We start from the raw sequence: 12,391 nt of genomic DNA, 5'->3' as shown, positions 1-12,391 counted from the left end.
AGGCTGCCAGTAAAGCTTTAACTTTGCTACTTTGATTAAATGGAATAAGTCAATGGATACACATGCCTTTTTATTTATAAGAAAGCTACCATGTGTTGAATATATTGAGTTAATTTGGCCACCTTATGTTTTTTGTGCAAAATGTGGCCCTAGTGCACCTAAAACTGGGTGTAAAAAGACCTGCTACATCTCATCTAACCCTGCGTTTAAAAATGGCAGTTTATTAGTTTACCGAAAGTTCATGGTAGGTTTGGATTTATTTTCTTTTTAGAATGAAAAGAGGGACCACATACATTTAAGTGTTATCTTAGTGTTAATATATGTAACTCATTCTAAATAATACTCATCTTCTATGGCATGTAAAGAGCTCTGACTTCAACCCCATAGAAGAAAATGATTGTGAGCCTGTACCTGTCCTCAAAAAATTCATTACTAAATAAATAGGTACAAATCTTCTGAAAACTCTTAATAGATAAGGGCAACAGATAAGGGCGAAAGCAGCTGTAGCCTAGCGGTTGAGGTATTGGACTAGTAATCAGACTATTCACTGGTTCAAGCCTCACAACTGCCAGGGTCTTAACCCTTAACCCTCAATTGCTCAGGCTGTATACTGTCACAGTACTGTAAGTCGCTTTGGATAAAAGCGTCTGCTAAATGCCAAAAATGTAAATGTAAATAAGTGGAGACTGTTACAGCTGCAAACAGGGAGGGCAACTTTATATCAATGGCTGTGGTTTTGGTTACCCAACAGGCTTTTTGTACCGGACCCGCCTTCCATATAGACCAACAGAGGGTGCGGATTACACTTGTTCACTTGCCATGCCATAATGGACTGGCAGAGGGCATGAAAGCACAGATGACTGACAATGCTGGTTTCCTTAATCGGCAGTCTCCGCACCTCATCAACTGTTAATTGGCAGGGATTTTTAATTTGAGCTTAGTTGACCAGCTTTCCACAGGCTTATCATATTACCTACTTTTATTTATGATGCCCAGACACTTGCTTCTGCCCAGCTCTGTTTTCCTGCCAGCTCTTTTGCCAGCACTCTTTTGATCTTTTTTTCTGGAAACTTAAACACGGTCCATCATTCAGGCAATAGAGTGGAAGTCCTCTGTCTTCCCTTTTTGGTTTTGCCAAGTTCCCTGCCTTTGTTCTGTTATTCAAAAGCTTGAGCTGTCACTCACTCACTGTGTTTGCCAATTTGTTTATTTCCTCTCACCTTTGGGCTGTGGGTTATGGTTTGGTTCTCTTTTGTTTTGAGCTATTTTCTTCTGATCATTTTAGCCAAAGTGTTGTTATACCTAATATTATATAACATAGCAGGCACTGCTTCACTGCCCCGTTACACTCCATATAGTGTTCTTTCAATACAGTAAACTCAACTGAGTTTTTTTAACGTACCTCTGAAATGTCTAATGCACCACTTACTTTGTGTCTTCTTCTTTTTCCTCTCGGGTCTGACTGGCGTTGACTTAGCACTGGTGAGTTCTGAGGACGAGTCATCATTGGTGGATTCAAATGTTTTGGGACCATCACTGTCGCTATCATCTAAACTCGTATCCAGCTGACTAATGTCTCCATTCTGTACTGCCTGAGTTAATAAAGAGACAAATTAAAAGCACTGTATTAATAAAACTTAAAAAATACATATGAGCTTTTAAACTAAATAACGTTAATAAAGAGCATTATCTATTTTACACAGAAAAATGGTCAGATGACAGAAAGCCTATTAATAAAAGAAATTATTTTCTTGTTATTATTATTTTAATATTTGTCTATTTGTTTTGATCTTTGTAGTTTGAAATACTTTAATATATTTTTTACACCTTTACACAAGTATTACACCTTTTATTAATGTAAAAAGTAGACATAAATAGTAAAGATGTACATTTTTGCCAATTTCTTTTATACAGTAACCAATCCTCACTAGCCAGTAGTCATAAACAGTTACCAGGGTTTCTCAAGATGCGTATCTTAAAACAAAGAAGAAAAATATATATTAAAGCTTTTTCTGACAAAATTAGTACTTTTTATAAAATGATTCACAATTCTTAATGGGACATTTGTAAACAAATATCTTTATGTACAGATTCAAATGTGTAGGCATGCAGGCTGACTCGATAAGGACTCAAAACAGTTTCACTGCTTGTGAAATACTTGCTACATCTAGCCCTAAGTAGCATTTTATTATTAGTAGCAGTTCAACAAAAATTCTTGGTAGGATGATAGTTTTTCTTTTTAGAATTGAAATGTTTGATAAACACTGCATTATTATTATCTTAGCATTATATATGAACAAATGTATGCAGATGCCCCTCCGCATTAATTAGTTCAACTTCAAGTGCATGTAAAGAGCTCTGACTTCAATCTCATAGAAGACAACTGACTTTGATTGTAACCCAGTGCCTTTCCTCACAACTGCAGTATTGTACAATTTGGTACAAATCTTGTGGAAACCCTTCTTAGATAAGTGGAGGCTGGCATTTGGCTGTGGTTTTGGAATGGGTTGCCCAACAGGTTTATTGTATTAAGGCTGTCTGCCATATCGACCATCAAGGGATGTGTATTACAGTATGGTGTTCACTTGTCATGCCATAATGGATAGGAGCAAGTCTTAAGGCTCCTGCTCTCTGTATCTTTGCCTCAGCAATCAGAAATGCAGGTAGAAATTAATTTTACATTATTTTCTAATTTGTTGGTTATCAATCAACTGGTTAATCACCCCAAGTAAAACCCCTAGTAAAAAAGCTGTTTGCTTTTACCAGTTTATTCTGTATTTACAGTGTTTTTTAGTGAAAGGGGGGGCTAAATATTCTTTTGCAAAATGTTTGCAACAACCTTTTTAACTTTTTAATCATATCATATTTCAACAAACTCATTAGGGCACTGTTCCCAGCGTGTCTTCTCTTTGCATAGCAAGACCTAAATGATCAATTTTAACCTTTAATTTTACCCTCCTGCTTACCTGATTAAACACTTTCTCGGCATCCAGAGGTGGACAGGGCAAAGCCAAAAGGCTGAGCATAAGTTTCCTGAAGACAGATGCTTGACCAGTGGTTTTGAGCACAGAGCTCCAATAAAGCTCCAGTGTAGTCCCAGACTGACCATCAGTTTTTCTATTCTCCAATTTCTCCTCATCATTTCCTTCCTCAACAAGCTGGTACTCCAGAAAGTCATCTGTGAGCTGAGCTGATGCCTCTGGGGTCGTAAAGAGGCCAAACAGTTCACCAAGATCCTCTACAGCCTTGCCTTTTACCTTAAGCCTTCCGTCTGGGCTCAAAAGCTGCGACATACTTCTCAGGATGCCATCACTTAAGGGAAGTCGTTCCGAAATGCAGGCTGTAAGTGTCTTATAGAATGACGTACAGTCGTCCTGAAAAGCCTTCAGTGAGTCAGCCAGCTCGGCTTCATTTTCAGCCAGAAAATCATCCACTGCTGCGCCACCGAAGTTCAGCTCAGTGCTTGGGAGATGTAACTGAGAGTTCTCAAGAATGGCTGGGTCACGTTTCTTCAGGAATTGTACTACACCGTGAGGAAGGAGAAAAGTAGAAGCGTAGGAGCGTAGTAGACCACTGGCTTCTCGAAGGATCTGAACAAGATCTGCACGAGCAGAACCTTCACGGCTTTGCAAGCGATCGTTAAATGTTTTCAATGGTCCAAGGCTGTGGTCTAGGAACATAAAAGCAAGCTTGATTTTGGGATTTCTTAAGTGAGAGCTGATGAGTTTAGCCTGGTCATCATTCTCACTGCAGGATGTAAAGTATGAGGTCAAGTTTGTCCATAATTCAAGCATCCTGTGAATCAGAAGATAAAACGTTTTACAGTCCCCTGAGAGAGAGTGGACAGAGCTGTCAAGGCCACAAACATCTGTAAACAGACCTTTAAGACTGTCATTTTTAGTGGAGCAAGCACAATAATGTTGATAAATGTTCATAACAAGCTGTTGAACGTTTTTTCCAAGAGCAGAAAAGCAAGCTGTGTCCGCCAAGCTATAAAGTCCACCAAGAGCCACAGATTTTGGGTTGAGTTCCTTCAGCTTTAGGGCAACCTTTGCAGACATGTCGTCATGATCGTCGACATAGAAAGCTACCATGTTGCTCACAGGTAGCTCAAACTTTTTGAAAACATCCACTAAAGATTCAACAACAGCGTCTACTGAGTCTAAACGATTAAAAACATCAACAATTCGTATGCAATGCTTTGCAGGCTTCTCGTCAAAAAACCCTAAAAGTACCACACAGGCAGGGTTCCCATTCTCATTCTCTTTATCTAGTACCACATTCCCATAAAAGTAGAGACAGTACAGGACCTTTTGAGCAGCAGAGGAAATGTCTTTTGGGTACTGTAATCCAAGAACATGCCTGGCAATTCGCTGGGAGATCTTATTCGTCTCTGCAGGAAGACAATGGGTTTGAATAAAGTGCAGCATTAGTTCACTACACATGAAGGAGTCATCCATCTGGTTTCCCTTCGCCAATGCCTTGTGCTTTTTACGTTGCTGGTGGCTTTTCAAATCAAGCAGTCCTGAGTTCAGCACATTAATATTGATGTCACAGATTGTGCAGTATGCATAGAGATTTCCCAGACTGCTGGGCTTCACCCATTTTAGAGCTTCTTCCCAATGGGGGTCATAGGTAAAGGACTTTTTTTCGCCATCTGTGTCAGAATCCTCCTTCATTTTTCCTGAAACAAAGCAAGAAAAAAATCACATACCTTTTCATTTGCATAATTCTACAATGACATGATCGTAATATCATAATGAGACAAGAGAGTTTTGTACAGCATTTTCATTTAAAACTCTTTTAATGCACTTCATTTTCTAGTAATGTACTAGGAAGAAATTTACAAACAGTGGTAGCCTAGTGAATAGAGAATCGGGTCATCAGAAAGGTGTGGGTTTGAATCCTGGCTCTGCCTCACAGCCACTGTTGAGCCCTTGTGCAATGCCCTATACCCTCTCGGCTTCAGGGGCGCCATACCATGGCTGACCCTGCACTTTCACCCCTCGGTTTCAAACAAGCTAGAATATGTGTATATATACCACAAATAAAGGCATCTCATCTGCCCTTTATTATTTTAATTATTATTAATTTATCATTATTAGACCTAAAGCACACTACATGAGTCTACTTACAAATCCAAACTATGCCTTACATTATATCAGAAACCTATGTATATGTAACAGCCAGTTTCTAACTGCTGTTCTTGTAAATACTTATTAGTCAGTGAACTCTACATGACTGGTTGCCGATCATTGCAAACATGCTGGAATGACTGATAGACCACTGGGAAAATTGAATTGCTGACTGAGCAGTGTACTCTACACCAGTGTGAGTCTAATCTAGCCCACATCCAAAATGTAGTATTGAGAATGAAGTTACTTTAGAGTGTTTTTGAATTATGTAAAACAATTTAAACAAATAAAAATTACATTTATTAATACCCTTACACACTTTGCCTTTTGGGGAAAGTTAGGGTCAAAGTAAGTTTTGCACTTTTTAATATATGTATATTTCTGAGAATACATGTGAGAATACATAATGATAAGTGTGCATGTCAAAGCTCATGTTTGTTTGACTAGGCATATTCAACAATACCAATATGTAAACACGTGTTTGTTAATTGGGATTTTTAACGTCATGTTTTACACTTTGGTTACATTCATGACAGGAACGGTAGTTACTCATTACACAAGATTCTCCAGTTCACAAGGTTATATCAAATACATATCATGGACAATTTTGTATCTCCAATTCACCTCACTTACATGTATTTGGACTGTAGAAGGAAACCAGAGCTCCCAGAGGAAACCCATGCAGACACAGGAAGAACATGCAAACTCCACACAGAAAGGACCCGGACCACCCCACCTGGGGATCGAACCCAGGACCTTCCTGCTGTGAGGCGACAGTGCTACCCACCGAGCCACCATGCCACAAACACATGTGTAAAAGATGCAAAGTGGAAACATAATTGGTCATTGTCCTTATAGAGTAATTACATAGTTTTTACACTGGCTGTAATAGTCTTACCAGAACTGTTGCCGCCTCTCAGTGTTTTTGATATCTGTTTTGATATCTTTAGGTGGGGTGTTGAATGTTCAATCTCTTGTCCAAAGCGTGCCTTCACTGGATCGTAAACCTGTTCATTCAGATTGGCTTGGAAAAACTTCTTAAACCATTTTAGAAAGGCAAAATTTGGCCTGAATTTTCCTGTGACAAGCTCTTCCACTGGAATAGACTGAAAAAGAAGAGAGTCAAGATTTCAAATTAAAGATTACGCATTTAAATATCACAAAAATATATGGTCAAAGTCAAAAGTTTACATACAGTTGTAAGAAATGTACTGTCATGGCATTGTCTGGATTTTAATAATTACTTAAACTGTTGTTTCTGTGATTGAATAATTGAAATACATCTTTGACTTAAACACATTTTACTAAAAATTGCAGTGTAACCTTCGAATTTATCGTTGATTATGGGTAAATTCAGCAGATTACTTTTGTGCCCATAAAAATAGGGCTAGCCTGTGCCAAAGGCATTTCAATATTTCAATAGGATTCCAAGAATTACAAAAGTCTTGAAAGACTGACATGGTGTACATGCCCTTTAGATTTGTATGTTCTTTTCACTTCAGCTGTAGATTTAACCACATATGATGTGGTTTAGTCCTGGTATGATAAATGAATATATTTCAAGTATTTTGTAAACTGTGATGGTAAGGTAGGAATACTCACTTTTGTAACACCTGTTTTCCTGAAGCTGGTCTGCAGGAGACTGTAGTTGTGTAAAAAGTCTGATTGGTCCTGGCACTGAAACTTTACTTTGGTCATGTCAACAGACCCGGGAAAGAGCCAATCCATCAGCTGGCAAAAACATGCCCCTGAGGAAACACACAACAGTATGAGGTTGCTGGTCAAATGCTGTATTAATAAGTCCTACTGAATTAGAAAGGATGTATGTGAAATGTAACATGATGTAACTTTACTGCAACACAGAAAAGTACCTGAACATATCTGTTCCATATGAGTGAACTTGGTTTGTAGTGATCTGTTAAGCCAGGCCAGCAGGTTATAACGGTTACACTTTTCATCATTGTTATCTAGGTCCGGACTAACATTTGTTGCCATTTTCTGGCTTCCTGTAAGAAAATTAATGCAGTCAGGTTATAATTAATTAATGCAGTCAGGTTGTATGACAGTATTTAAATGTAATAATAAAATTTTTACATAGTAACATGTGCTACCCACCAAGCCACCGTTCCACCACCCAAAATCAATAAATGTGGAAAAAGGTGTAAAAACAGACAATGTGAACAGAAGCAATTACTTGTTCACACAGAGTCAGTTTATTAGGTACAGCTACTCTCTGCAGACCACATTCAGGAGCATTCACTGCTCTCAAGAATAAAGTAAAAGTCTTCTCTGCCATACACGCACCACACATATATTTGCATTTTATCGGGTTTCGCTTTCATCAGGTTTTGCCAGTATTTCAACTTCATTACAGCCATCATTTAAATGCGGGTGAGACAGAGCTCTTTGTTTGACTATAGACAAAGCAGTGCAAGTGGAAACATACAATTTATTATGGAGTTGTTGGTTCATTATCAGGAGTATTTTATTCGTATATTATAGTATTATATTATATTATAGAAGGCAAGTATTATTGCCTTCGTAGTCGATAGTCTAAGAGTCGTTTACTTGATTTTCATTAGGAATTTTGTATTAATTACATCCTTAAGGACAAGTAGTGGTAGCTCAGTGGTTAAGGTACTGGACTAGTAATCAGAAGGTTGTCGGTTCTAGCCCACTCACCACCAGATATCACTGTTAAACGCATTGTATTCAGTTGTAAGTCACTTAGACAAAATTGTTTGATTAATGTAAATATCTTGCTAGTAAGTGTTTCAGCTATTAAATCAAATAGTGGAGATTTGGATATATTGTTGACTAAAGTAACTACTCTTCTAGTGTTTCACACTATTTGTTCTGCTGCTCTGCGGTAACACTGTACAAAAGTGTATGGAACACAGCAACCTTTACAGTCAGTAAGTTTAAACCTACAAAGTGAAACTACTTCATATGTAGCTGAAGCCAAATGTTTCCCTATTACATTTGTAAAGGGCGTGTATGGTATGCATCAAAATACATACAGCACACCTAATACTGAATTCGCTTATAGCTCCCTTAACTCTAATCAACTTGATTATCCACTTTCGACAACCTTCCACATGCTTCTAACACAACTCTTGACTTTTTTTTCCTATTTTTTATGCATTTTCTCCCTTTTTCTCCCATTTTCGAGGAGGGTATATTGCTGCTCACATGCCCTCCGACATGTGCACAGTCCTAGCGGACCCAGTCTTTACGCACAGGCGCCTCTATCCACTATCCAGGGTCCTTGCCACCCAGCAGACACAGTGGTCAATTTGTGTATGCTGTAGGCACTGCCAACAGCCGACCAGTAGCAGAACCCAGATTCGAACCGGGGTGTTTAGAATCTCCGTGCTGATGTGCTAGTGGAATATCCCGCTGCACCACCTAGGTGCAGGACTCTGGATTTTTGGATATATATTTCTGGATTAAATGCCTCTCCTTTTTCCCTTAACACTTCTGGTCATTGTGGCTTAATAAATTATTGTTTCATTTGACCATAGAACTGTCCTCAGTCATACATTAAACTGCTAATTGTGGACCAGGGACTACTTTCTTGCACAGCCCATGGCAATACAAAGTTTGCTTAATTGTGGACAGTAACACATGTGCTCCAGCAGCTGCAGCTTCTAATTCATGTCAGGTGTGTCAGAGCTTTTTTTGTGTTTTTTAGATTACGTCTGGCCATCCATGTACATTTTCTCTTTTAGGTCTGCCAAATCTGTGTACTTGTGGACATTAAATTGTACAGATGGTCTTTTTACCTTTTTTTGGAATGGCTCCATGATTTGTTCTTAACTTATAAAGATTTCTGAACAGAGAATTCTTTGTAAAGAACTGAGACATCTCTATCGCTATTTAATGGGTGTTGGTCAAACTAGCTTTCATTATACAACCCCAAATCAGAAAAAGTTGGGACAGCATGGAAAATGCAAATATAAAAAAAAAAAACACAGAGTTTCTTACATTTACTTTGACTTTTATTTGATTGCAGACAGGATGAACCAGAGATATTTCATGTTTTATCTGCTCAACTTCATTTCATTTATTAATAAACCTCCATTCCTGCTTTTCAGGTCTGCAACACATTCCAAAAAAAGTTGGGACAGTAAAGCATTTACCACTTTGTAATGTTGCCATTCCTTTTCACCATACTTAAAAGACATTTTGGCAGTGAGGATACCAAGTGATTTAGTGTTTCAGATTTTATTTTGTCTCATTCTTCCTGCAAACACGTCTTAAGATGTACAACAGTACGGGGTTGTCGTTGTCGCATTTTTCGTTTCAAAATTCTCCACACATTCCCTACTGGGGACAGGTCAGGACTGCAGGCAGGCCAGTCCAGTACACGTAGCCTCTTCTTTCACAGCCATGCCTTTGTAATGAGTGCAGCATGTGGTTTTACATTGTCTTGTTGAAAAATGCATAGACGTCCCTGGAAAAGATGACATCTTGAAGGCAGCATATGTTGCTCTAAGATCTCAATGTACTTTTCTGCATTTATGCTGCCATCACAGAGGTGTAAATGACCTTTGCCAAGGGCACTGATACTGCCCCATACCATGACAGACCCTGCCTTTTAGACTTGTTACTGATAACAGTCTGGGTGGTCCTTTTCATCTTTGGTCTGGAGCACACAGCGTCCATTATTTCCACAAAAGACCTGGAATGCTGATTCATCTGACCACAATAGACGTTTCCACTGTGTGATGGTCCATCCTAGATGCCTCAGAGCCCAGAGAAATTAACGCCGCATCTGGACATGATTAACATAAGGCTTTTTTGTTGCACAGTAAAGTTTTAAGTGGCATTTGTGCATGTAACTCTGTATTGTAGTGCTTGACAAAGGTTTGCCAAAGTGCCCATGTGGTTATATCAGCTATTGTTGAGTGGCGGTTCTTGATGCAGTGCCGTCTGAGGGATTGAAGATCACGGGCGTTCAGCTTAAGCTTAATCATTTAATGATATTATGCACTGTAGAGGGAGAAATGTGCAAATCTCTTCCGATCTTTATTTGAGGTTCATTGTTTTTAAACATTTCAATCATTTTTTCATGCATCTGTTGACAAACTGGAGATCCTCTGATTATCTTTGCTAATCAAACACTCAGCCTTTCCTGGATGCTGCTTTTGTACCAAACCATGATTACAATCACCTGTTGACATCACCCGTTTGGAATCACATCATTATTTAGTTTATTCACCTCATTACTAGCCCTAAATTGCCCCCGTCCCAACTTTTTTTGGAATGTGTTGCAGGCCTGAAATGCAGGAATGGAGGTATATTAACAAATAAAATGAAGTTGAGCAGACAAAACATGAAACATCTTGGGTTCAAACTGTCTGCAATCAAATCAAAGTCAAAGTAAATGTAAGGAACGCTGCATTTTTATTTTATTTGCATTTTCCATACTGTCCCAACTTTTTCTGATTTGGGGTTGTATTATGGTAACATTATGGTAAAAATTCTGAGAACCATGTACAAAATAGTTCTCTACACTGTTTATCATGTGTTGATAGTTTTTTTGTGGTTATAAAACGTATAAACACCGAGTTTCAGTTCGCCTGCGGCTTCCAAACATTAAGAATCGGTGAAGCACTTTCTCCTCCCCTTTCAATGCAAAGAAAAAAAACTCGCGGGACACTTTTTACCGCGAACTGTCCACGTTTTGGTAGGAAGTTGCAGTAAAGATTTACATCTGTGCTGCAGGACTTTCTCTCTTATTTACATTTTAATTTAGTTTTAGAAGCGAAAAGTAGGGAATTTGAATGAACGCACCCTGCGGATAAGTGAACATAGCACAAACAAAACACCGAGTCAGGACAAGCCGGTGAACACGACAACCGGCTTTCCTTAAATGCTCCAATATAATACAGAACAACGTCAGCTTAATGACTTTACACCACTTTTAACTGAGTAGTATTACTAACAATATTTCATAACACGCCATGCTGTTTTTTCTCTTTAAAAACAATTGAATTAAGCTTGACATGGCAACAACTAACATAGTTAGTTTCGTATTGCTGGTAAACCAAGTTCCTTTACTGCAACGTTTCATCAAAAGCACAAGGGAAGAATACGAAAAACAATCAAATAAGTATTGCACATTATTTACTGAGATGATTGTGTCAGATCCGCTGGACTGTCTTTGTGTCAGAACTGTCTTTGTCTCCTGATGGTTGGAAATGCCCAGACTGACCTTACATACTCACATTTCTGCAAACCGACTGTAATACAGCTCACTGCAAATTCTTTTTGTTTTACTACTGCAGCACAAGTAATGCGTTTAGGAAATCAAGCCATGCTGTGTATGAAATCTGAATGGGACTTACCTCTGCTTGCTCCTGCTGCTGAAGTCCACCAGCCCCCCTATTCCACAAAATAATCTCCCATGCAACCCCCTCTCATGACGTTTTACAATTTATACCATCGCTAAATGTGATTGGTCGAGAACTCACAAAGGCGGGACTATTCTGCACTACCAGTGACCAGGCTGTCACGTGACATTGATTGCTAGTAAACGTGTGTATTGAGACAGGGAGGGGGTTAGGACACCCCCCCCCCCCACCCCCCATATTTAAACTGTCTTCATGTACCCCCTCTTAATTAAATAGATGAATAAAGGAGTGACTCTCTCAGACTGATGCCCTTTTCTAATGATTTACATTTTAGGCATTTAGCAGACAGTTTTATCCAAAGCGACTTACAGTACTGACTGTGACAGTATATAGTGTAAGCAATTGAGGGTTAAGGGCCTTGCTCAAGGGCTCAACAGTGGCAACAGCCCTGGTTCTGCACTGCATTGATTGGGGGGGCAGTGAGAAAATCTGGGGGGGCAATGTCCACCACAGCGCCCCATAGCGCCGGCCCCGCATGTGTTACTTTAGTTTCGCCCTAAGCCAGATTCGAACCTAGGGTGGAAAAATATGCGCGATGCGCTCTGCCCACTGCGCTACTCAAACAGCGGTGTATTAAACAAGTTGTAAAGCTGATATAACCTGCGCACACACGGCGTTACTAAGACTGAAAGTGAACACTACCTAAAATAATAACCAAACACTTTCTAATTCCCACGGTAGCGGCAGAAGCCGCTCGCCCTGTTACAGGTTCAGAGATAATTTTAAAAAAAATAGCTTTTGCTTGCGTTGCGCTTGGGAGGGCAGTGAGAAAATCTGGGGGGGGGGCAATGCAACCTGGGAGTGGTGGGGCCTGACCTGGCAACCTTCTGATTACTG

General features: G+C 39.3%; 1 protein-coding gene across 1 annotated transcript in view; it reads right to left on the bottom strand.

Moving 5' to 3' along the window:
• dnmt3ba (DNA (cytosine-5-)-methyltransferase 3 beta, duplicate a) overlaps window positions 1–11,507 on the bottom strand; it is a 34,198-nt gene extending 22,691 nt beyond the window's left edge. The window contains exons 1-7 of the mRNA XM_062998334.1: window positions 11,489–11,507; window positions 7,007–7,141; window positions 6,738–6,883; window positions 6,034–6,241; window positions 2,967–4,684; window positions 1,430–1,592; window positions 763–771 (exon numbers count right to left, since the gene is read on the bottom strand). Of these exons, the coding sequence (XP_062854404.1) occupies window positions 763–771; window positions 1,430–1,592; window positions 2,967–4,684; window positions 6,034–6,241; window positions 6,738–6,883; window positions 7,007–7,130 (2,368 nt within the window). The 5' untranslated portion in view covers window positions 7,131–7,141; window positions 11,489–11,507. The remainder of the gene's footprint in view (window positions 1–762; window positions 772–1,429; window positions 1,593–2,966; window positions 4,685–6,033; window positions 6,242–6,737; window positions 6,884–7,006; window positions 7,142–11,488) is intronic.
• Between the last annotated feature and the right edge of the window lie 884 nt (window positions 11,508–12,391).

Source organism: Trichomycterus rosablanca, chromosome 7, assembly GCF_030014385.1.
Source record: "Trichomycterus rosablanca isolate fTriRos1 chromosome 7, fTriRos1.hap1, whole genome shotgun sequence".
Classification (NCBI taxonomy): Eukaryota; Metazoa; Chordata; class Actinopteri; order Siluriformes; family Trichomycteridae; genus Trichomycterus; species Trichomycterus rosablanca.
The sequence above is the reverse complement of the archived record's forward strand: the minus strand, read 5'-3'. Positions and strand labels throughout refer to the sequence as shown.